At 45.3% G+C, this 26022-nt stretch overlaps 1 protein-coding gene and 1 non-coding gene across 2 annotated transcripts; both read left to right on the top strand.

Moving 5' to 3' along the window:
• Nucleotides 1–1323: 1323 nt before the first annotated feature.
• On the top strand, nucleotides 1324–25620 carry SF3B3 (splicing factor 3b subunit 3; the record flags this gene model as incomplete). Its single annotated transcript, XM_010175051.1, has 21 exons — nucleotides 1324–1496; nucleotides 1857–1998; nucleotides 3051–3163; nucleotides 3883–4020; nucleotides 5043–5146; nucleotides 6365–6530; nucleotides 7095–7190; nucleotides 7714–7786; nucleotides 13237–13388; nucleotides 13804–13959; nucleotides 14372–14527; nucleotides 15248–15391; nucleotides 16334–16456; nucleotides 17903–18057; nucleotides 19036–19210; nucleotides 19813–20018; nucleotides 20918–21074; nucleotides 22438–22563; nucleotides 23800–24012; nucleotides 24938–25036; nucleotides 25477–25620. Coding segments are annotated over 21 exons (3011 nt in total), but the record flags the coding sequence as incomplete, so codon positions are not given.
• Nucleotides 3345–3424, top strand: LOC114818895 (small nucleolar RNA SNORD111). Its single transcript, XR_003766306.1, has one exon. It is a non-coding gene; the product is annotated as a small nucleolar RNA SNORD111 (small nucleolar RNA).
• Nucleotides 25621–26022: the final 402 nt, after the last annotated feature.

Consider the following 26022-nt stretch of genomic DNA (forward strand, 5'->3'; position numbering starts at 1 on the left):
CCCCCTTATTTTTTTTTCCCTGTCTTGAGGATACTTGTTTTGGAGTGAGTCTCTGCCAGGTATAATTAGAAGTGGGTTTTTTTCTCAGGCAGTTTGTTAGGCTGTGAGACGTGTCAAGGAGAATGCAGGCCTTCAAAGGAGAATGCAGGCCTTCAAAGGAGAATGCAGGCCTTCAAAATAGTTCCTTGACGCTCATGAAATCACACCAATTAATTCTAACCGCTGGGCCAAAAACGATTTGGCAAGCGGCCAGCTTGGTTAGCGGTGCGCGGACAGCCCTGGCGTGGGAAGTCTGGGAGAGGAGTTGGGATTGCAGGTGTCTGTCCTGCCGTGTAGCCAGTCAGCTCCCCTAGCCTGAAATGATGTTACAAGTTCATGTCTCTTCTCTGAGGTGTGTTGTGGAGACAGCCAGCTGCATTTCTGGTCAGGCTTCCCAGGCAGAACAACACTTGGGTGATTCTTTCTAAGGTTTTTTTCTCAGATTGACCATGAAGTGTCTTAGTTACTTGGTACGTGAACTCTCTGTTTGCCAAAGCCAATGTTCTGTGTTGCTGCTTTCCTACGCGTTGAGAGCGGGCACTTGCAGTGATTAGTAGTTTAACAGTGGTCCTTTATATCAGGAATAACAATAAATATTGTTTCCTTTCTTGCAAGTCTCGTGTTCATGGCTGAGAAGGTGACACAGTCACAATTGCGCCACTCAGGTTGAGAGTTAAGAGTGGCAAGTGTTTGTTGTGTTGTGGATGCTGTGTATTGGGCAAGAATACATTTTTTTAGTTAAAATATTTCTGAGGAAAGGTTTTCTTGCCAAATGGCTTCAAACAGTGGAGCATCTGGCTGCTCCTTTCAGTTTGTTCCTCCTTCCCTGCAGTCTGTCATCTCCCGTGGGGTGGAATGAGTGAGTATCATAGAATGAATCATAGAATGGTTTGGATTGGAAGGGACCTTAAAGATCATCCAGTTCCACCCCCCTGCCATCAGCAGGGACACCTTTCACTAGACCAGGTTGCTCAAAGCCTCATCCAGCCTGGACTTAAACACCTCCAGGGAGATAGATCTGCCTGTAGCCGTTGTAGGTGGAATATTGGGCTGAATGGATGTAACTCAAAGGGTCAGTCTTTGGTTTTAAAGAGCTGGGGTTGTCACTTGTGCTTGCGGCCATTTCAAATGAGCCATTCAAAGTTCATTGGTGGCACAGGGAGAAATACCAATGGTGAACGTGAGCAGAAGGAAGGTTGACGTTCTCTTGCTGAGTTATAACTGATACTGGACTGCAGGTCCGTTTAGATCTGATCACCAGGCGCTGGTGTCCTTTCCTTGCAGGTGCTATTGAAAAGCAGAAGCTGGTGTATATCTTGAACAGAGATGCTGCTGCTCGTCTGACCATCTCCTCCCCGCTGGAAGCCCACAAGGCCAATACCTTGGTCTACCACGTGGTGGGAGTTGATGTGGGATTTGAAAACCCGATGTTTGCTTGTCTGGAAATGGATTACGAGGTGAGAACTTCATCTCCCTTCGTTGCCTTTTGAACGTTGTCGTTCCTCTTCTGTCCTTAGCCCGTCAGTGGAGGCGGGGAGCATTGGCTGCTTTTGCTGTCTGGAGACAATTTGTCACGAGCTTGTGTGCTTTTTGTCTTGCCTTCAGTCAGAATAGGCAAGTCTCTTGTGTCTTGGTGATTCTTCTTAAATTCTTGCTGTTCTGCTGTACGTTTTCTTCCTCTGAACCTTTTTTTGTGCATCTTCTAGCAAATCTTTAGGACTTCATTCTAACATTACTTAAAACTGCTTCCCCATGCAGCAGCTTTGCTCCTCCTTTAATACTTTTCTTGGAAGACACCTTTGTGTGTTCTGTTTTAGGAAGCAGACAACGATCCCACAGGAGAAGCAGCAGCCAACACACAACAGACCTTGACGTTTTATGAACTGGACTTGGGTTTGAACCATGTTGTGAGGAAATACAGTGAGCCCTTGGAAGAGCACGGCAACTTCCTTATAACAGGTACTGCTCAGTCATTTTCCTGTGGATCTACTTGATTCCTGTTCCCCAGGGAAACAGAATCAATACGCTTTACATCTTGGGAGTTGTTTTGATGGTAGTCTGAGCTATTAGCATAAATTAATTGACCTTGAAGTGAGGTAATGAGTGGTGGTTCACACAGGGCAATGTATAAGGATTCATAGATACAGCTGCGGTTTGAAACTGCTCCTCATCTCTCTTCTTTTAGATTTATTCTGGATGTTCTCTGGATTCCTCAGCTCAGAGATACTAACTGAAACTAGCTGGTAGCAGATACAAAGTTGTGTATTTTTAGGTAACACGTAGGTGTTGTATTCTTTTGCACGAGATTCTATCAGCTAATACACAATTCAAAGGGGAAGAGGTGAATCCATGGACTAAAAGCCTGTTTACAGGGATGAGATGTAAGACTAACCTAAAACCTTCCACCTGGAAAACTGAACCACTGCAGATTGCTCTGCCAGCACAAAGGAAGCTGAGCTAGAGAGCATCCTGGTGTGCTTGCCCTCTTATATTTTCCACAGGCAGCTGTCAGACACCAAATGCTGGGCTGGATCCGACTGTTACTATTTTCATATCTTTCATTGTACTGGGATCTCGATAGAAGCATTTTTAAAAACATACTCTAAAAATGAAAGATGTGTCAGAAAACCATCCGGTGGAATTTTTTTTGACAGCAAGCAAACATGTCAGTAACACAAGGGTTGTGTTTAACTCACAAGTATGTGGTATTTTGGGCATGTAGTGGCTTTCTAGAGAAGAGGAAGACATGAAGGATAAAACAGAAGCAATCTGTCTGAAGCTGCATCCTTCCTTTTTCTCCTTCCTGGTCACCCTGTTCCATCTGCCCTGTTTTTACACCAACACAGGAAGCTGTATTCCATCTTTTCCCCTTCAGTAAGAGCAGATTTATATATGCAGGGGGATACATGGCAGTGGAAACTTAAGTTGCTTTAAAGGAAACCAAAATAAGTGTTCTGCAGGCAGATCTGTGGGAAGAACTTTTCTCATCATGTTTCTTTTTCACCTTTCAGTTCCTGGTGGTTCTGATGGACCAAGCGGGGTGCTGATCTGTTCTGAAAACTATATTACTTATAAAAACTTCGGTGACCAGCCTGATATCAGATGCCCAATTCCCAGGAGACGGGTGAGAATTTTGGGATTCCTACCCTTTTTTTTTTTTTAAGCTGATCTTTTTCAGTGCTGAATGAATACTTGGTGTTTGCCTTTCAAAGTTAAAGGTGTCAGGGAGGATCTAAAGTAAGGAAAAAGGAGTTTCTGCCTTCCTGGCTGTGTGTGTGATCTGTGAGGGAAGATGGGGGTGGCCATAGCCTGAAGTGATGAGCTTGGTTCATGTCTCTTCTCTGAGATTTATACTGGAGATACTCCAAAGACTCTGATCAGGCACCGCAGTGGCAGCGCTGTCGGTGTAAGGTAGGATGACTTGAGGTGCTGAGTCATGGTTGCCGTCCTGTACGGAGGTGAATTCAGCAGCATCTAAGGCTGCTTCCTCCTCCTCTGCGATCGCAGATGGTTGTGTGCTTTGAACACCTGCCAAGGTTCAGGTGCTCCAAACCAGCTCTGTGTGGATTGCAGCCCTTGCCTCTGGGTTTGCCTTTGGTGTGTGTGAGTTTTCCAGGGAGGAGGGCAGCAACAGGAGAGGAAATGCTCAGGGCAGTGTCTTAGAAATGTCTTTCCTTCTGGGGCACCGATGTACCAAGGGTTAACTACAGCTTTATGTTAAAAGCCTCTTCACCTACTGTCAGCTCTTAAGGCACCTTTGAAATGGAAATGTTTCAGTCAGTGAAATCACATCTGCACTTGCTGGGTAATTCCACCCATGACCTCTGCTTGCTTTCCTGACAGAATGACTTGGATGACCCAGAGAGAGGTATGATTTTTGTCTGCTCTGCTACACATAAGACCAAGTCCATGTTCTTCTTCCTGGCCCAGACAGAGCAGGGAGACATCTTCAAAATTACTCTGGAGACAGATGAAGACATGGTAAGCATCACGTGAAGAACAACAAGAGCATTCATTGAGGAGAATCCTTATGATTCTCCAAACTGATACATACTTAGTGTTGTGGTTTCAGCTGTGTAATGGCACATGTTTTATGTGATTTGTAATAGTTACAGCCACAGTTGTAACTGGTGTTTATTCACATAGAGACACAAGGTTTGCAAAATCCTGTGAGAATTACGCTGCAGAGTCAGTTGGGCACATTTTAGGTGTTGTGCAGGCAGTCCTCTCTTCAAAAGATGTTTTGTAAAGTGTGGTCCATGAACCTGCAAGAGGGTATTCCAGAAACTAATTCTGGGGAACTTAGTTTCTCTTGATCACAGCAGGTGCTCTCTGTTTCATCTCCTCATTGAATATTTAAATGCTGCAATCAATCTCTTTGCGGATCAGCTTGGTACAGCTGATCCATGAATTGAAATATCAAGTTTGAGGTGGCTTGCTGCTGCTTGTCTTATGATTTTGCAATTAAAATATCTCCTGTGGTGAATCAATTGGATTTTTTTTGAGTAAATGTTGAATGTTAGTTTCTCCTTCATCTAAATATGTTCAATTTGGTAGAAGGGATGATTGTGTAGCATCTTTTAAGTGTCTTAAGATTGTTGTTGGATGTTTCACCAAGAGCTGTTGCCGTTGTATCAAATGTAGACGTTTGCTCAGGAGAGTTAATTTTTCACGTGTTGGGGAATGGCTGGTGTTCACTGAAGCAAATTTCTTTCTTTTACATAATTTGCTGTTTTCACAGCTGTTTTTTTCCAAACTGACTCACTGTTACCAAAGCTGGATGGTCTTAGAATAAAACAGACAGTCTGACTTGTGTGTTTGGAATAATCTGCTGGATTTTGTGATTTATAACCTGCTGCCCAGGACTACTGATGTGGTTATGTCTGGCCCACTCTCTTGCTTCCTTTCTTTGGAGAGGGTAGCCAGGCATCTTTTTTTAATCTTATCACACATGTGCAGCTCTAGTGCTTTGGTAACACAGTCACTTCGCCTTCTCCTTTCAGGTAACCGAGATTCGACTCAAGTACTTTGATACTGTTCCTGTTGCTGCTGCCATGTGTGTGCTGAAAACCGGGTTCCTCTTTGTGGCATCCGAATTCGGAAACCAGTAAGTAAGCAACTTTACATCAGCATTCTCCCCTGGAACAGATTCTTTCTGTTCAGGGCTGCAAACTGACCCTTGAACTTACTCAACATATAAAGACAACACCTCTATTTTAATGGGTAAACTAGTGCTTTGTTCACATTACAGATCTGCTTGAGCAGAACAGTTGGGTTTAGATTATGACTGAATGGGGGATTTTCATGTTGTTTGACCCCAGATTAGATATTATAGTGCAGAGAAGGAAAGATTATGTGCTGCTGCAGTAGGTTTTGGAAGAATTGAGCACTTGCAGTTTGTACACGGTCCATCATGTAACCAGATGAATTATCTTTTAATTAGTTTCATCAGTTTTCATTGAACTTCTGTGTGTTACAGCCCACTCAGAAGCAGGTAGGGTTTGTTATCAGTACCTCTGATCCTTTCCTTAATAGGTGTGTGCTTGAGGGCTTTCTCAATTCATGTTTGGGGTTCTAGAATATTCTAAAGAAGACTTTGCACACATTTGAAGATGGCTTGACAGTGTCTAGCTAGGGGATTTACAGAAATGGAGAGTAATACTTTTGGGTTTTTTTTCTGACTACATCTGGACTCAGCCACCTGGGGGAGCTCCAGCCAGTTAACTGGAGTGAATCTGAATTGGGTTGTATAAACCAAGCTCTTGAGGAAGCCATGTTCATTTGAGTTTTATTAAAACCAGGAAGTAAATCAGTCTGTCTTTCTGGTTTCATTTTTTTCTCTCTCTCTCAAGTTTAATTTGATTGTTGTGATATTTAGGCTCATAAAATGGCATATGGAATGTGGTTTAAAATAGTGAAGTGAGAGTATTCCAATAAAATAGATAATTGTGGAGTTACAGTCTTAACCGTTGGCCTTGCTCTTGGCCTCGGCTGTCAGTTGGTGCTTTGGCTCTAACACAGTATCTGAAAGGCTCAAGGGTAAACGGAGAGAACACACAAACTCTGGGACAGCTTGCCAGTGACAGCTACAAACTGAAAGGTTTGTGGAGAGGGAAGGTTGTGGTGGGTTTTTTGTTTGCAGGCCTCTGATTCCCTTTAAACATTTTTTTTCACCAAGACAATCCTTAAGGCTAAATTTTAATAGCTGTATGCTGTAGGGAAGGATTTCTCTCCTCCCCACTGCCTGAATATCTGGCTAAGCCTTACTTAGAGAAGGCTACACGAGCTTTGCACTGAACATGGTGTTCTTGCTTTCTGTCTCAAGTTATCTGTACCAGATAGCTCACCTGGGTGACGATGATGAGGAGCCAGAGTTTTCTTCTGCCATGCCTCTTGAGGAAGGAGATACATTCTTTTTTCAGCCACGACCTCTCAAGAACCTGGTGCTGGTGGATGAGTTGGACAGTTTGTCTCCTATTCTGTGTTGTCAGGTACATTGCCATCAGCAAGCTCCTGTTTACCACGTAATTAAGTGTTTCACATTGACAGAGGAGTTCATCAGAGATGCAGGATTTTTTTGATTTGCTTTTCTGCAGAGTATTTGTGTGTAAGCAGAAGCACCAAAGCTACTTTATCCCAGGTTTTCAGAAATACTGCTCTGTACTAAATGCTGATAGAAAAGGAAGTCTGCTGAGTTCTCAGACAGCTGCCCAAGACTGATAACCTGGCCTGTTAGATTCCTGTTAGTCAGATTCCCGTGGTGATAAATATATATCTGGACACGGCGTGTCAGCCAGCAGAGCTGTGCTGCTCCTCTGTTGACCATCAGACCAGTTCTCTGCTCTGCAGAGGGTTTGGTTAAAACTTGATGTTATTTCAGGGCAGCAGATGGTGCACCCTATGGCATCTTCAGTATTTTCAGTGTTTTGAAAAAAAAAAACAAAACAAAACAAAAACCAAACCAGAAAACAAACCATTCTTAAAGCAGTAGTGTGGCATATATGGCTTAGTTTTATTTTCCTGTGGACGTTGTTTGACACTATTTCTCCACGCAGATAGCGGATTTGGCCAATGAAGACACACCCCAGTTGTATGTGGCTTGTGGTCGGGGGCCCCGGTCGTCTCTGAGGGTTCTAAGACATGGACTTGAGGTGAGATTTCCAGCACTTTAGAAGAACAGCTTGAGAGGTGAGGACAGTGAGAGAAAATCTTGAAATAAAGGTGCTGAAATGAAGGGATTCTCTTTTTTACCGTAGTCTGGAGAGAGCAGCTTTCTCTAGGTTTGCTACTTGGAAGGTGAAGGGTAGTGCTTTTTACTCTTACATCTCAAAGGCTTTTTGTTCCCTTGACTCCAACCACCTGCATTTTGTCTCTTCTAAAGCTTGAGTGTATTGAGCTGGAAAACATTCCCCGTGTCTGTGCCAGCTGCTGCTGCTGATCTCTTTGCTGAGGGCGAGTGACCTTGTTTTAAAGCTGATTATCCAGAGCTCTGATGTTGCTGTATCATTGCTGAATATATTTTGCCCTGTAGCACATCTCGCACGGATTGATTGGGAGTTATTAGCTGTCCTGCCTAGTTGTGGGAAAGCTTAAAAACTGCTGGTGGTTTCGTGACTTAGTGTAGTAAGTCTAAACATCTGTTTGCAAAAGAATCTTTTTCCTGTTTACTTGTAGGTGTCTGAAATGGCTGTCTCGGAGCTGCCTGGTAACCCCAACGCTGTATGGACCGTGAGGAGACACGTTGAAGGTATGTGATACTTTCCTAAAGCACAGGGAGGTGATAAGTGTTCTTAGGTGTGTTTTGTTTGTTGAGTTTTTTCATTTCTTTGTCTGAGGAGATAGGAAAGGTACCGCCTGATGTACGTGATGGTTGTGTGCCATCCCCAAAAGTTATGTTTTGAATCAGAAACCACCTGTTTGTACTTGGAAGCCACCCTCTTGTCCCCTTGAATTATCATGCTTCCCTTTGACAAAGAAGCACCTACCTGCAGCTGTGTCCATCGCCCCGTGTGCTGCATCAGCTGTTTGTTTGTAGCCCAGAGCTGCTGAACTTCTCATCCTTTCCCTTGTGCTTCCCAGAAGTTCTTGCTCTGACATCAGCAGGCAGTGATTATGCTTTTTGTTAGAGCTCACTGTTCTTTATATGTGTGTTGACAGCTACAGTAATCAGCTCTTTGTAAGACAGGGATACAAATTACAGAACAAAGCAGATAAATCAGCGACAGTGTCTGTATTTTATTACTTCCCTCTATGCTTATCTGCAAAGAAAACAGTCTGTTGGGGCTAGGACACGCTCCAGTTCAAAAACCCAGCAGGGTATATAGGTGTTGCAAATTCCAGGAAGGTCAAGATTTGAAATTGGCAAAATATATTGGATTGTGGGCTTGGGGATTTTTTTCCTGATCTGAAATAATGGGTTTGTCTCACTAAAGTACAAGAGGAAATGTAACCCTTTGTCCTGCCTTTCCCTTGTGGTTGAAAGCAGAGTGCCTCAGAAACACCTAAAAACCCTGAAATTAATCTCTTCTGGGCACTGACAGTCTCCATGATTATTTCCAAGTCAGTGCTTTGTATAAATCCTGCAAAGGCTTGCTATAGGTTTATGCACTGGATACAGAAATGCCAGACTGTTGCAGTGGAGACCTTAGCCTGCTAGTGACATGGTATCTTGTTTTTAAGCAATCGTAGAGCAGTGTGTCTTCCAGGGAGGCAGGAACCCTGTGGGAATTTCAGACATTGCTGTGGAGTTTACCTTGTCATCTGAGACCTGCCATCAATTCCTGTGCTCGTGTTCTGAGACTCATGAACTGCCTAAGCAGCGTGGAAGGGGCTTTGAGCACCAAGTGCCTTCATGTTCCTCAGAAATAAAAGGTTCAGAACGAAAATATTTCCACAGTTCATATCAAAACCACATGCTTTTCTTAAAAGAAGCATTCCACTTTGCTGGAGACACTCATGCTCCTGCTTTCTGGAAAAGCAGTTGTCAGTGTTTGCTCCCTCTATGAGATGGAGGCTTTTCACATCACCTTACAGTTTTAAAACCTTTTCTCTTGGTGTTTCAGAGGATGACTTTGACTTTTCAGGAGATGGAGGACCATTGCTAACCTACACGAAACAGACCAGTCTCGCTGCCTCTTTTTTTCCCTCCCTCCTAAATTCTCCAGGTTCCAGCCTGAAGATCCCGATGATTTCAGAAAAGCTGGAATCTCTATCTGTTGTGAACCACGCTACGTTTTAATTACAGTTTAAAGTTATGTAAAACCCACCCCCACGTTACAACTCTTTGAGTTCAGAAACAGTTGTAGTGGGTTTTAATCAGAAATACCTTTTTAAATATGTATCTAATCTCAAAAGTGCCCAAGTGCTGGTTTTTGAGTGTTCAGTGTGCCGTGTCGGGCGGCCTCGATGCCGCAGCGTGCGCGTACTGCAAGGCCTCTGTAAGACGCGTACAGGTTTGCAGCCTCCAGAGCAAATACTAACCTTGGCTGGTACGTGGTGATACACACTACCAATACCAAGCCTTTTTTTTTCTTCCACAGGTGGCTGGTGGTGGAGGTGCTGATCACCACAGGTGTGTACCTACTGCTAGGGTCTGCTGTACCGTCCCACAGGTTAACTGCAGAGAATCCCAAAATCCTGGGGTTACTTTTACACCAAGCTTTTCAGTACATGAATTCTGGAAGCTGTTGTGTAGCTGGAGGTTGTTGCTTTTGCAGTTCAGTAGCTGAGGAGTAGGAAGCAACTCCCATTCCATCTTACAGTCTTTGGGGAATGAACTAATCAACTGTGTCTCTGCTCTGCATAACGGTCAGTTCTTGATGAAACCAGAGGTGCACGTTTCTGGGGTGTTTTCAGCTCCTTTCTAGACTGAGGATTGGCTCCCAGCTGCTTTGCTTCTCCAAGAGAAAGCGATCGAGTGTTCTTGAAGCACCTGTAGGTATTGCTGGCATGAGGTTGCCCTGTGGTTATGGAATTCATCTGCCCATCAGATAAAGTGGATGGGATTCAGACCAAACCCTCTCTCACAGTTAAATATTGAGGGCTGGGGAGCTAGATGGCTGTGTGCATAGATGAGAGCTGAGACCTAATTCTGCATTCCCTACCTGGCACTGTTCATGGAAAGCAATGTGCAGTGAGTCACAGCTGCGGAGTTTCCATGCAGTAGTAAACAGAAGCCCAGGAAAAGTGTGCTGTCATCCCATTAGTGTTGTTTAAGTGAGAATAATCCTGAGTTTTGTCACTGCTCAGCTGCTTGTTCACTGAGCAAATCTGGGCTAGTGGTGGCTGCATTTGTATCAATGCTAATTCAGATGCTGTGGAGTGTGAAAAAAAACTGTATCAGGTGTGGACTGGTGTGCAAGAATGGAATTCTCATGGACTAACTCAAACTGAGTCCATGGCAAATTAAAAAAAAAAGGACAGTAGCATAGAGTTCATGGGCTGAAATGGGATGTTTTCATAACTGGTTGTGACATGTGCATGAAGCTGCAGAAAACTTGGTAATGAAGGCCCGGGAGAGTGTGTCCAGCTGTGGTTTTTCAAGAGTTATTAAAATGTCTCTCTTAGTCGTTGGAAGGAGCTAACTGGGGCAATTAGAACATTAATAAGCATCTCTGAAGTCTTGTGTCTGCGTACAAAATCCGTTCAAAACTCTGGGCAGCCTGATGTTGGGCTTGAGATTGTGTAGAGCTAAGTAGGTCCCTTTTCATATTAAAATCTATAAATCTCTTCTTTTTTTTCTTTTCACTGAGAATACTTCTCAGTGTGCCCCAGGGATTTAGTCCTCTTGATTTCAAGTAAGCTGCTCTATTTTCTAAACCAAAATTGCATTGTTTAAATTTAGATGAATGTGTCTTATTCACTGACTTTTATTCTGGGAAATCAAACCCTTTATTTCAAAATCTCCAGCAGAGAGGCATTAAGCAGCGCTGCTGAACTTGAAGCAGAAATGCACTTGTCACTATTATTGACACAGGCTTAAAGGCACGCTCCAATATAATTGTAAGCCAGTGAAAAGAAAGAGCTAGAAAAGTATTAAGAGGTAGGAATGAGTTTTTGTTTAGATTGGGACTAAGGGAATCTGTTTCGCTTTCAAATGGGAGCTCTTTGTCCTGCTCCAGATCACATGGTTAAGCCTCCAGCTGGGACAGTGGTGATTTGTCATGAGAATGACATTCCCCAGGGAGGAAGGCAGCAGCAGCTCTCAAGGAGTTTGGAAAGCAGCGACTGTCTTGGAAATGGAATTTTTAGAACTTCCTGTCTTACAGGATATTTATGAATTAAATGCTTAGCCTGTGAACTGCTCAAACCTCTGTTTAAAGCGATCGAGGAATTCTTATAGACCTGTGGTGTTGAAAAATCATGCAAGTTTGTAGAAGAGCTGCTATTTAGTGTAGAAAATAAGCAGTGTGTGATGGTGTACATCTTCTGAACTCTTCCCATCTGCTGTTAGTGTTGGAGAAATTGTCCTGTTAAGCCAAGAGTTTCAATATTTGGCATTACTAATCAGTTTCTGTGTGCAGGTTCAGTTCTTGTTTTCTCATTTACCCCAAGTGGAGCCGCTCCTGTTTGTGGGGTTTGGGAGCGTGTGGAGGTTACAGGCTGTGACCACTTAATAGAGTAGTTTAAACAGAGTTTATGCCACAAACCACTGTTGGAATTGCTTTAATTATACAAAGCTCTTCAGTTTGATCAGAGCTGTGGTCTGTATACCAGATGTTGGAGAAAAGAATGGTGGGGTGTTTTTTTTCACTTGCATATTTTCAGCTGTATGTAAGAACCTTCTGTTACAAACGTGACACAGCAGGTTTGGCAGCACCTCCCTCTAAACAGGGTGGATAAGAAAAGGATCAGTTCCTGAAGCGTGTGTTTCAGTTAACCCAGTTGGGTTTCTTGAAGCCACTGTGTGGTATTTGCTGGTATCCTGTATTCGTCCTGTGAGAGTTCTCTGTTTGCTTTCTCTTCTTAGAGAGTCATTAGCCACTTCTCCACCTCTCCTACAGATTATGGAGAAACTCTGCTCAAGGGCAAAAACTGTGACAGCTCTCTTACACCCTCGCTTCTGCTAACTGTCTTGTGCTGTGGTGCATCAGTCTGAGCTTTGGGTTGAGTTGGGTTAAAATGGGGAATTTTTTTTTCTTTTTAAGAACTAGCACTTGCATGGCAACAGCAGCAGAAGTGGAGCTGCTTCTCTGAGGCAATCTTACTTTTCCACCGAGGCTCCTGGCTCCATTTCCCAACAGCCTTCATTGTTTCCGTTGCTTTTTTTAATTCTATTTTAATGAGACTCTCCCCCTCTCTAATGCCTGTCACTTTGTGCAGAATGAAAATGGACAGCAGTAAACGGGGGCAGTCCCTTTGCCCAGTCCTACTACCCTTGCTTCCCACAAAATCTCCCTTTTTCCAAATGACATCTCAAGACTATTTTGATTAGCATAGCTCTTCCATGTCCAAGCTACTGGACTCTCCCAGGCTGTCTCTTCTGGGAGAAGCTGTTACTGGAGATAATAGTTGCAACACTCTCACTTATTCCAGCAGAAGCAAAGGTCATTGTTTGCTCTGTCTTTAAAACTTAATTGTTTCTCATCCCAGGAGACTGCACAGGTGGCTGTGTGAACATACCCTGGTTGAGCTTCTGGCTGAGGGTAGAGCAGGCTAACCCTGAGCTCCTCTGCTGCAGAGCACCCTGATCCTTCTTCGTAGCCTTTTATTATGTGGATACTGGATAGAGATGTGGTCCTGTGACCTCCTGTTTGCAGCATCCGTGATGTGGTTTCTGCAGATGAGTTTCATGTGTTCAGAGTAGAGCAGTTCGTTTGACTTCATTGGCTGTTAAATCTGGATTCAGCTCCTGGTGTGAGGTGGGGCAAGTGTCCTAAAGGATTCTAGACCTCGTGCTGTCTTTGAAAAAAAGTAGGCAGGAGTCTTTCTTGCCAGAATCCAGAGGCTGGTGAGTTGACCCTGTATCTGGATCACCATTTGATCCCTGGCTCAGTCTCACATTGTTTGGATCTAGCAGTGGCTGGCTTTTGGACAATGTGTCCTAGAACGAACTTGCACAATACTGCCAGCAAATGTAATTATCACTGGAATGCTGCTGAAGAGTAACTGCTAAACATCTGTCAGACTGATAATTTTCTTGGGAAGCCTTGCATTTATTTAATCAGCACCCCTTTTTTCCCTGTCTCCCTTGACCAGATGAGTTTGATGCCTATATCATTGTGTCCTTCGTAAATGCCACGCTGGTGCTGTCTATCGGAGAGACTGTAGAAGAAGTGACTGACTCTGGATTCCTGGGTACTACACCCACCCTGTCCTGCTCTCTTCTTGGTGATGATGCTTTGGTACAGGTAATGAAAAGCTGCTTCTGACATGTCTGCTTACATCTACCACTCTCTGCTTGCTACATAGCCATGGTTTCTACAGTAGTGCAACCTATGTCATATCTAAAGGTGTGGATTGGCAGAGAATGACTCTTAACTCAGCCTTTCCCTTTTTATATCCTGCTGAGTGAAACTGGACCAGCTGAAGAGGGTCCTCATCTCCTTCAGTGCACGCTCAGTAGCTCTGTGCTGTAGTTCAGAGATGTGGTGCTTCCAGCTGGCGAGTGGCTTGGTGCTATTTCAGCCTGTTGCATAGCTAATGGATCACTGCTGCCAGGAGGGGTGCTTGCCTTTGGCTTTCTGTGTTGGAATCACCAGTGAGACGGGAGTTGTGAAGGGATGGTAAATACAGAATTGATGTGAGCTTTTTTTTTTCCTTCAGGTTTATCCAGATGGGATCCGACACATCCGAGCAGATAAGAGAGTAAATGAATGGAAGACACCGGGGAAGAAAACCATTGTAAAATGTGCTGTGAACCAGAGACAAGTGGTGATAGCACTGACTGGAGGAGAACTGGTTTACTTCGAGATGGACCCGGTACATGTGTTAATGTTGTGAAGGAGTTTGGAGGAGCAAGGCAGAGTATGGGGCATGCCAGAGAGTGATCCTTGATCAGACCTGCAGAAGAGAGCTCTGTGGTGGAGTGTCCTAGAACAGATAGATCAAAGCCCTCCATGCCTGGACTCTCTCTGTCTGAGGGGTTTTAGTGGCTAATTGAAGTCTCTGAAGTTCGTAACTGAGGCTGGAAGTGGTTTACTTATCCTATTGCTATTCTGGTTCTTCCAGGTGCAGCTGAAATAAGGCTGTAAAGAAACAGTTTAAAAAATACAAAAAATCCAAAGCACTAACTTTAAAAAAAAAAAAAAAAAAAAAGAGGTGTGGAGAGGTGTTTTGGTGCTGGTTTGCCCCACTGGCTGGTCAATAAGTCTCTTGTGTTTTCCTGTCTCAGTCAGGACAGCTGAATGAGTACACGGAGAGAAAGGAGATGTCGGCCGACGTCGTGTGCATGAGCCTGGCCAACGTCCCCCCTGGGGAGCAGCGCTCCCGGTTCCTTGCTGTTGGGCTGGTGGACAACACTGTCAGAATTATTTCCCTTGACCCTTCGGTGAGTAGCTGTGCTCTTTCTGCCTCTTCTGTTGCCCTGCAGTGTTCACAGGGGTACTGCAGAAGTGGGCTGTGTCCATCCCAGCTGCCTTTCTGTATTCAGGTGGATGACCAGGAAGGAACAGCTTGCATGGCTTTTCTTTGCTGGTTGGGAGGAAGCATGGCCCTTGATCCTAACCTATAGCAGACTTCCTTGTGTGATCTAGTCTCACATCTGCCTGGAGGTTCAGCTGATGAGACAGGAAAGCATTTTCTTCTTTTTTTTTGTTTTGTTTTAGAGTTGTTTTTTTTCCCTGTCTCACTATTTATACCTGTAGGAAAAGGAGACTCATTCCACAAGCAGGTTAGCAGCAAACCAGCTGCTAACTCTAAACCAGCATTCCTCTTCCTGCAGCAGATGAGGGTTCCAAGGATGACTGAAGAAACATAAACTTTGCTCGGGTCTCTCCATGCTAAATAGCTGCAAACTGTGCTAGAACAGTTTGGAAGGATCCAGTTTATCTTCTCCAAACCCCAGGGCTGCAGCCACTCCTGCTTGCCAAAATCTACTGAGCCAGTGTCTGTTGTGCCTTCCTTTTTTTTTTTTTCTTTTTTCAGTGCTGAATACTTCTTTATGGAGATGTAAATGCACATCTTTAAGCTCCTTAGATGGAGCTTGAATCCCCTCTTGCAGTGCCAAGCCTTGCTAACTGCTGGGATACCTCTTTTCTGTCTCCCCCAGGATTGCTTACAGCCGCTGAGTATGCAGGCCCTGCCTGCACAGCCCGAGTCTCTCTGTATTGTGGAGATGGGTGGCACAGAGAAGCAGGACGAGCTGGGGGAGAGAGGCTCCATCGGCTTTCTGTACCTGAACATTGGACTGCAGGTGGGAGGGGCCTGCCTGGTTCTGACAGGCATTTCTTGGTGAACATTCATTTGCAAGATGATTGCTGTAATAGCCTTGTCACCGTGCAGTACAACACAAAGCCTGACTGTTCCTTCTTTGTTACAACACACTTAACAACTGTGACTGGGGAATCCACCGTGTGGCTTAGCTGAGGTGCAGATTTCCCCGTACATTCTTAGACTTGAGACTAGTCAAAAACCACCGTATTGTCCCAGACTTCGTGTAGGACAGATTGTGCTTTTTCCATTCCAGAAAGAGGGTACATTCTAAAAAAAAATTTAAAAACCCAACTTTGGGTGAAATGTTGTTGGGCACTTCTTTAAAAACTGCCTGTAGGGCAGAGTATCAAAGCAGTAACTACCCACAAACACAGGCTCTGCTCTAATAACTCTGCTGTTGCACAGCTTTTTGTTACATCCAGTCCTGACTCTCTGATCTTTGACTAAAAAATGTTGTTTTGAGAATTCCAACATGTGGTAAAAATAATCAGAGCAGTCTAGGCTCTTTCACATGCCTCGAGTTTGATGTCAGAATGCAAGCTCTTTTTTTAAGCAGCACAAGTTTTTGGGTAAATAGTGAGGGATTAGGATCTGGAATGAGCCCTCAGGTTTTTTTATAGTTTATGTGATTCACCAAACTTCCTGGTCTGTATTTTGGTTTTTGTTTGTTTGTTTTGGGGGGAGGTTGGTTGGTTGGTTTGTTTTACAGTAATTCCTTTCTGGCCTGCAGGGGTGTGCAGGAACTAGGCTCTTTAATATTAAGAGCCACTTTAGATACGGTGTGGTTGTAAGAGGGATTGTTTCCAGAAGTTAGGAAAACAAAACACTTCCTCAGAAATTGCCTCTCTGGTTTGAATAATGGCTGTAGCTGGTTATTTCTTATCAGTAATCTTGATGTAACTTTTTATTTGCCAATATCAAGAATGGTGTGCTGCTGCGAACTGTCCTGGACCCCGTTACGGGCGATCTTTCCGATACCAGGACCAGGTACCTTGGCTCACGGCCTGTGAAACTCTTCCGAGTCCGAATGCAAGGCCAAGAGGCGGTAAGTGAGACCGGCTCTCAGAGGGGTGCAGATCCGGTCCCCAGACACAGCATCCTGGTTTTCCTTCTTGGTGGCCAGGGTGGGGAAGGATCCTCGCGGCCCAGCAGGACCCTCTGGGTAAGGGTGGGAAGTAGAATGACTTCATGACGGAGCTGCCTGGCTCGCAGCTTGCTCTTTCACAAACAGCCTTGTTCCTGTTGACATTTCCTTACTTCTGTAAGAAGTAATGTGTACTGCTGCCCTGCCTTCTTTGAACTAGGACTTACCTGACCCATAGGCTGTGTTTGCAGCGTGTCTGGAAAGCTCTGAGCAGATTCTTGGGCTTAGAGATGCTGAAAAACCTTGTCTTGCCTGCCTCAGTGCAGAGACGGAAAGAACCCTGTGCAGAAATCTTGCCCCTTGACTTCTTGATGCAGTGGATGGTTGTCTCCTGTGCATGTTGAGAATGGCTCAGCCAGGGGCTGGACAGCTGCTGTGCATGGTTTAGGGAAAATATTTGGAGGATTTGGCATAGAGGGAAGAATGTGTTTCATCAGAAATGCCATTTCCAGCCCTTCTGATGTGACACTGGGGAGATCAGCCACCCCCTGCTTGACTCATTTTTGGATGACACCTTCAGAGTTGAGAAATATTGCTGGTCGGTGTAGGGGGCTGGATCTGGAATTCTGAGCTCTGCTTTAATCTTGGGGTATGCTGGGTGAATCTCTTCAACTTCCTCCTGCCAATCTGCCAGCTGTAACTTGGAGCTGAGGTGCTTTACAGCGCTAGGAGAGAATGTTTATCGTATAGCTGAGTACTTTTCTACTTGGAGATCAATCTTGGTTCCTTCTCTCACAATATGGAGAGAAAAAAACATACTGCTTGTGGCCAGTGGTAGGCTTGGAGTAGCCTGTCAGCGTTTCAATGTAATTTCAGCTTTTGTTGCTCAGGCAGAAAGTAAAGTTGCACTGGAATGGATGTAGCCAGTGTATAAAACTGAAGAGTTTTGAAATCCATTTGTTTCCTTTGTTTCCCTTAAATTGATTGAAAATAGGCTACTGATTATTTTAAGTAAATTTCAGCATTAGGATTGTGACAAAGCAGTAAATATTTATTTTTAAAAGACCTGTTCCCCTTAGAGCAGGCTATTGTTTAAAAGGAAAAAAAAAAGGGATATAAAAGTATTTGTTGATCTTGGCTTTTACAGGTAACAGTTTTTATTGCACCTCAGTTTGAGTGCCTGTTGTCCTGATAGTGCTTTAAAGTTCCTCTTCATGCCTTAGACAATTTCCAGATAAAACTCTTGAAAGCAGGCAGTATCTCTGAAGATAGGCTCTGAGCTGGGTGGAGTCCACCCGCAAGGAGTCAGTTGTTCTGGTGGGTAAGAGTCTGGTGCTGCACATCCGCTCATGCTGCAGGGAGTGAGCTTGTCTCCATCCCCAGAACTAATGAATTTCTCTTTCCCAGGTGCTGGCCATGTCCAGCCGCTCCTGGCTCAGTTATTCCTATCAGTCACGCTTCCACCTGACTCCCCTGTCTTATGAGACACTAGAGTTTGCGTCTGGTTTTGCTTCTGAGCAGTGCCCAGAGGGCATCGTTGCCATCTCCACAAACACACTGAGGTAAGAACTGGTGGGGGAACACAAATACTGCTGGGCTGGGATGCCAGGCAGAGGGGTGGGGTGGTGAGTTCTCACTGGACTTTCAAAAGGAAAGAGGTACAGTGGTTTAACAGGGAGTTTTTGAGGTTATTTGATTATGGGTAATGATTTGATAAGACACTTGGATGGGTTTCAGAAAACAAATAGGAATACAAGGATATTTATGGTGTTGAAATAAGGTGCACTTCTGTGATCAAAATCTCTGATCCTTGGAGAGGGAAGTTTTTAATAAATGTGAACCCGTTGTGTATTGGGATCTTGTGGTTTGTGATCTGAATTGACTGCTTTGCAGAAAATAGGCCACGTGATTTAAGAAATCAACATCATGACAGGGGTGTATTTGTTGCCTTTTTAAAGTTCAGCTTAGAAGATATCAAAAAGATAGATGAAAATAATAGAGGAGCACACATTCAGGAGCTCTGCTTTATGCACTTGAACAGGCGCTTTTTTCATATCTGTCCTCATTGAAATATTACAGCATTCAGTGCTTTTAAAGGAGTCATTCTTTCTGGAGTCTTGTGGTTTTTAGTCACCAAATGCCAGAAGAACTGGCATCTCAGCTGGCAAGTCACAGGAAGAAAGACTTGGCATTGCGCTTTTTATCCTCTTTAACTAAAGTGCCTCTGAGGAGCATTTGATTTCGTATCAAAGTCTGTGTCACGTTTGGATTTGGATGATGTGTTCCCTTTCCGCTCTTTGTTCTTCTTGAGACAGACTTGCTTCAGCACCGCTGGAAATGCACCCTGGGACAGTGAGAGCCCAGCAGAGGCTCCCATTTAGGCTACTGGTTTTCCTCTGGAGCTGTTTGCTAGTTGCTCTCTGGCCTCAGAAAGGTGCTGCTGGTCTCCAGCACTAGCCAGTTTCACAGACGTAAAGCTCAAGTCTGGTTTTGTTCTCTCAGGTGGTTGCTTTCAACATGTCACATCTTTTTACCCCCAGGATTTTGGCACTGGAGAAGCTGGGAGCAGTCTTCAACCAGGTTGCCTTCCCGTTGCAGTACACACCCCGAAAATTTGTCATTCACCCAGAGAGCAACAACCTGATCATCATTGAGACAGACCACAACGCTTACACTGAGGCCACCAAGGCACAGAGGAAGCAGCAAATGGCCGAGGTATTTGGGGTGGGGGACAGGTACACACATCCATTCCCTGGAGGGGACATTTGCAGCTGGAAATCCTCCCTGCTCCGTTCCCAGCTCCTGTTGCCTCCAAGTTTTTGTTCCCTTTGAATGCAGGGGCTGAAGGGAGCGAAGATCTGCCTCGAAACACAAATTCCAGCAGGATCTGCTACTACCCAGCACTCCTTTCTTCGCTTGTTATTGTGTCAGGCTTTAAGAACCACGCACTGGAGCACAGTCCTGCTTGTGTAACACCATTCTCTGGGTTTTCTGTGACTGTTTGAGGCTGCTTGGATTTCAGTTGGTTATTTTCTTCTCAGTGGTGTTTTCAGAATTGTTGATTTGGAGAAATAGCTCCCCTTGGGCACGGCACAGCTCACACTACTGTGAGCTGCAGTGGCTTCCTTGAGAATAAGCTCAGGATGGGTAGAAGCTTTGGGATTTGGTGGTTTTTATGTCTTCACAGGCAGTACCTTGCCCTGGAATACCTGGGCTTAGGGGAGACGGGGAGCTTATATTCTATGTGGAGCATCAGCATGTCTGGAAAGGAAATCCACTGAGCTGTTGTTTTTCTCCTGTCCTTTCATGTGCTCTAGGAAATGGTGGAGGCTGCGGGTGAAGATGAGAGGGAATTGGCTGCAGAGATGGCTGCAGCCTTTCTGAATGAGAATCTTCCCGAGTCCATCTTTGGTGCTCCCAAGGCAGGGAATGGACAGTGGGCCTCTGTTATCAGGGTGATGAACCCCATTCAGGGAAATACATTAGATCTGGTCCAGCTAGAGCAGAACGAAGCTGCCTTCAGGTAAGGAGCATTGCCAGATGCAGCGAGAACTTGTGATGAGTCTTACGTGGTTTCTTTCCTTCTTTTGCTCAGCTGTTACTCAGTTGAAACCGAGATGCAGCATGTTGTCAAGAGGCTGGCTTGAAATTCCAGAAGCGATTGCCATGTGCTTAAAGCTTTTATCTTGCCTTCCCTTCCCACCCTGATCTGTCTGCATGTGACACTAAGAGCTGGTGCTCCAGATGTGTTTGCTGAACCCCAGTACTTAAAGAGCAACACGAGGATGTTAAATGACAGATAAGAGAGCTGGGAACAAGGGAATGTGCTGCTATCTCTCACTTCCCCTTCTGATCCAGATAAACTGAGCATAGATTAAATGGAAAGGAAGTGTTAGAGGGGAAGACCAACACAATAACCACAAAGAATAGTGAGTGCCTCGGCAGGTGAAGTGGAGTTAGGTCATGCTAGTCCAAAAGGCTGACTCTGTTTTGTCCAGGATTCCCAACCTGGCTGAGCTAGGCACTGGGCAGGAAATAACACTGGAAGATGAAGAAGGTTATATGTGCATGTCCAAATTGGAACAGCCTTTGAAAAACAGCTTCTAATGGAGCTTTGCATGTTGCTAGGCAGTGTCCAGCCTGTGAAAACGTAAAAGTAATGCTTTGGGCATGTGTGGCCCCTGCAGCATAATACATATGGGGAGTGTGGAAAAATGAAGGAACCTGTGTTAAACATTCCTGCAAGGAGGAAAAAAAAAAGACCTCTGAAAATGAAATGTCAGTGCTGGAAGGTTGGGCTCCCGAATCTCTCCCCGGTTGGGTGCAGGTTGTGCTGTCAGAGGATTCAGTCTGTGTGTGTGTGTGCAGCGTTCGTTTGTGTTATGATCACCCTGATCTCCTGACGTGTCTTGTCATTCCCAGTGTGGCTGTGTGCCGCTTCTCCAATACTGGTGATGACTGGTACGTGCTGGTGGGAGTCGCCAAGGACCTGATTCTGAACCCACGCTCGGTTGCTGGGGGATTTGTCTACACGTACAAGCTGGTGAATAGCGGTGAGAAGCTGGAGTTCCTGCACAAGGTGAGAGGGATGAGTGGGTTGTTTACAGGTGGAGTGTTGCAGTAGCTGTTCACCCTGAATGCTGTGGTAATACTGCAGTACTCAGTGAATCCTGGGCTGATGTTACACACTGGAAGCAGCTTTGGAGGAAATAAGTTGTCTACTACACATTTGGGACATCTTTTGCGGAGCTGAGGACTGAACACAGATCTCCCAAGAGTCCCACTCCTTTGCCTTAGCTATAGTCTTATCCATCTAATTGGGGAAATGGGAAAGGAGCAGTGTTTTTCTTGCCCCTCTTGGGGAGGGGAGAGGAACAGCTCTGTTTTCTTTTTGGAATATGAGCTCAGAGAGCTACTCTGAGCACTTGTTTACAAAGCAAACTCATACTTGGGTCACTTGAGCCTTGGTGCTAAGGCTCCCGGTCCTTGGCTGGTCACATGAAGCTGGTGGGAGCTGTCATCCTTCCTCTGATGCTCTGTTGGTTGTGTGTAGAAATAATTAGTCTCCTAGTGACCGACTTGGCTTGACAGGTCTCTGGGGCTTTAGCAAGGGTTTCTGCAGAATTCTGTTAAAACAAAATCCTGTTCTCCCTGCCATATGCTTCCAGCATGGCTGAGTTTTGAGCAAATGAGCATGTGGAAAGGAATGTTGTGGCTTATTCACTTCCTACGGTCCTGATGCAATGAGTGGGTTCTGTCCTGGACCAGGACCTTTTCTGGTGCCACTGAACACCTACGTGGAAGTTGACAGAGGTGATGATGTGAAATGACTTCTCTTAGCCAGTGCAACCAAGCTAGAAGTGCCATAACTGGAAGCTCTCTACACATACCCGTTCTCTGCTGTGGCTGATCCTTTTGGATTGATGAGCGGTGGGAGGTTTTTCATCCCTGAGTTACTGGAATTGTGGGCACACTGTAATTGTTCCCACTTAACACTTTCTTCAGTGGCAGCTTCAGAGCATCTGTGGCAGATGGTTGAATTAGATTCATGCCTTTTGTTTTAGAAACAGACAATCTGGATGAATTTGGGCAAAGCATAAAATCTTTCTGTTGGGGATAAATCAAAAACTAAAGAGCCGAGGCAACAAGACCCTTGTTGTCTTTTGCTGCCTGCCCAGTGTGGGGTTCTTACAGCAGTCCCACGCTTCAGTGTGTTACCTGTGTACTACCCAGAGCTCTTGGAACCACGTGTGGTATGTGCTGCTGTCAAAATGCCTACGGAGGCCTGACCTTCTGCCTCTTACGTGATTAGCTTTTTACATTGAAAGCTTTGGCACAGGCCAACGAGATTCAACCGAACCATTAGCTGGATCCATTCTGAAGCTCGATGTAAGGTTAGCTCCGTTAACAGGCATCTCACAGTCTTCCTCTTCCCTCTCTAGACCCCCGTGGAGGAGGTTCCTGCAGCCATTGCTCCGTTCCAGGGTAGAGTCTTAATTGGAGTCGGAAAGCTCTTGCGTGTATATGACCTGGGCAAGAAGAAACTGCTTCGGAAGTGTGAGAATAAGGTACTGGCTTTTGTTCTTGACCAGAGCTGTTAATTTGGAGCGCGTGATGCTTTGCAGCAGGAGTGAGACGGGGGTTTAGCTGCTACTCCAGCCCAAGTCTGTGCACTTGGACCTCAGAGCCGTGTCTGTGCCTTGCTGGAGTGTGGTGGGTGTGTGCATCCGGAGCAGTGTTGGCAGCTCTGGCTGGACCAGGCTGTCGTGCTGCCCCTCTGCAGGAGTTCATCGTGCCTGTACAGACCATGCCTTTGCCCATCTGCTGCGAGTGTGAGAGGTCTTATCCAGATACCAAATAGCTGCTGGAGGTGTTTTTAGGTTATGTGGTCAGAAGACTGGGGACAGAAGTTGGAGGATGCATACAGGCACCTCTTCAGATCCCTGGAATCTTGAAAAAGGAATTTTGTCCTTGAAGTAAACGGTCCTTGATAAACATCGCTGGTACTTTAGGAAAAGAATCTGCTGCGAGTGTGAGAGGTCTTATCCAGATACCAAATAGCTGCTGGAGGTGTTTTTAGGTTATGTGGTCAGAAGACTGGGGACAGAAGTTGGAGGATGCATACAGGCACCTCTTCAGATCCCTGGAATCTTGAAAAAGGAATTTTGTCCTTGAAGTAAACGGTCCTTGATAAACATCGCTGGTACTTTAGGAAAAGAAATTACAGAGCATGGTTTTCTAAATCTTAATAGCCTGCTCTTCCCTCTCCCGTGCAAGCTGCAGAACCTGTGCCAGCCACTCATTCCTGCACAAAGGAACTCCAGCGAGCTCCCAGGCAGACTGGGAACTTGTAGAGGAACATTTTTGTGTGTGTGTTGGGTGTTTTGTTTTGGTTTTGTTTGTTTGTTTTCCTAAAATATGACTTAAATGAAAAATTGAAGCTTTCCTTCTTGGGTCTTTCATGACCATAGTGGTGAAGGGACACAGAAACAGTGCCTGCTTGCAGGACTGTCCCTGGCGTCTCAGTCACCAGCAGAGCTTCTTCTCTGAACGTTATTCATATTCAGCAGGCTGAGAACGACGCGTGGTGGGTGTTAGTTTGCAAAGGCCTGTATTGACAGTCTGTTTAGATTGGGGCTGTAGTATGCCAGAAACGGGAGGTAATTCTGGAGGAACTGATGGGAAATGAGGAGTGAGCCATAGTTCACAGGGGGAGATAGTGTTTCAGCTGGATTAAGGTCGAATTAATGGGTTATGCTTCCCTGTTTGACACACTCAGGTTTTGTCTTTTCTCTCTCAAAAAGCACATTGCCAACTACATCTGTGGGATCCAAACCATTGGGCACAGAGTGATTGTTTCAGACGTTCAGGAGAGTTTCATCTGGGTGCGCTACAAAAGGAATGAGAACCAGCTCATCATCTTTGCTGATGACACTTATCCCCGGTGGGTCACTACAGCAACTCTCCTGGATTATGACACTGTGGCTGGAGCAGACAAGTTTGGCAACATCTGCGTGGTGAGTGTGCCTTGAAGAAATCGGGGCTTTTTGGACACTATGTATTTTTCCTTAAAACATCCATGATTTGTCTTAAAAGAATGAGAATCTGTGCCTAGCTGGAGGCAACGCCCTGTACCATTCACTTGTTTTTACAGGGTGACTAGCTGTCGTCATCGCAGACGACTGCAGTTTATCAGTTGGTTAATTAAAGCAAACAAATTAAAACATCAGTAGGTTAAAAAATACATTTCTGAAGCATTCAATAACTTGTGTTGAAATTGCCCCCAAAACTTGCTGCAAAATGAAGCTTGTGACTGTGAAAGAGCCCATGAGAACTTGTGTCAGGGTTATCACTCTTACTTTCCCTGGCTAAACCTTTGTGGCTGGCATTTAGCTTTCTCTGTCACTTCCTCTTGAAAGCCGGCTTTGTCAGTGCTGACACTTCCCCACTTGGCTGGATTTCAGCAGGGGAGGAGGAAAGAATAGATGGTCTTTCTGCCAGAGCTTTGATCTCTGTCTGAAGCGTGCTCGGGTGCTTTGGAGTGCAGAGTTCAGCAAATGTCAGACACCGCGCCTGCAGGATTTGGCCCAGGCACACAAATCAATCCTCTTTGGTTTTCCTGCCCTACGTCCATCAAACTCTTCTTAGTGGGAACCACCTTCAAACTGTTTTGACCATACCTCCCAGGGTGATCTGCAAGTGCCAGGCCAGGCTGAGGCCAGTCCTGAGGTCCTGCCCATGGTTTTGAGCCATTAGTCTTTACAGCACAGTTGTTGTTTAACTCTAAAGGCCTTATTGGAGCGGCAAAGGGATGATTTTGCTGTAAGCATGAAGTGATTCTTGTAGAATCCACAAAAGCAGCCTTTCAAAGATCCCAGGGATTCTCCAGATGTGTGCTGCTTCTCTGCAGCTTGCTGACTCTCTCCTCCTCTTCCCACACAGGTGAGATTGCCTCCCAACACCAACGATGAGGTAGATGAGGATCCCACAGGCAACAAAGCGCTGTGGGACAGGGGACTTCTTAATGGAGCGTCGCAGAAGGTAATGCTTTGTGGGAAGAGAATACACTGCTTTTCTGTGAAACCCTCTGCAGTGTTGTCCAGGAGATGTATTGGCAGTTCTGCTCCTACACATCTACAGTGCTGCGGGTCATGGGTTTTCACTGTCACTAGGAGCCAGATTCAGTTTCTGAAATGGCAGCCGATGCCTGTTCAGTGAGGTTGGATTGAAGCAGCACGCTTGTTTCTTTTCCTGCTTTCCCTCATTACTTGCATCCGTTTGTCCAGCTCAAGAGGGTAGTTCAGTGGCATGCTGAGTTTTACCATCTGGTCACAGGTGGAAGGCACTTCCTCTTTAGAAAGGCATTTCAGAACTAGCAGGTGGCCGAATTTATTCTGCTTTCCTCTCTCAAGCCTTTTGATGCTTTTGTATAAGCAAAAAAAACCCCAAACCAAACCCATGCTTCTGCGGTTGACTTTCAGGCTGAAGTGATTATGAATTACCATGTGGGAGAGACGGTGCTTTCCTTACAGAAGACCACGCTGATCCCAGGAGGCTCCGAATCTCTTGTCTACACCACCTTATCGGGGGGGATAGGAATCTTGGTCCCTTTCACTTCCCACGAGGTAAGCAAACCCCATGGTTCCGTTGCAGCCGTGCTCTTTTCCTGCACACTCATCCCCAGCCGGTACGTTATTGTGCTGCATCCCTCAAGGGGAACTCTCAGGCTCTGCAGTGCGTGAAAACCTGGGGCTGCAGGAGAGCCTGTGGCTGTGGGATGGGCTCTGATGCAAAGGGGAAGAGAAGGAGATGTTAACTCCTTCTTCTGTGTTGGCTCTGTGAAGAGTTGAGAGCTTTGCTTGGTGTGCTGCTGTTCTAAATCTGCTTGTGCTCCATAGTAGCTGGTGGGTGGCTTAGTGTCCATGAGGAGGGATCCTTTGGTGTGCCTTGTGCAGGGGTGAGTGGCCAGTAAACTGTGTCATCTTCAGGACTGGAAACATCAGTGCCTGATCAATATTCTCCTCTCC

Source organism: Antrostomus carolinensis, unplaced genomic scaffold, assembly GCF_000700745.2.
Source record: "Antrostomus carolinensis isolate BGI_N321 unplaced genomic scaffold, ASM70074v2 scaffold32129, whole genome shotgun sequence".
Taxonomy (NCBI): Eukaryota; Metazoa; Chordata; class Aves; order Caprimulgiformes; family Caprimulgidae; genus Antrostomus; species Antrostomus carolinensis.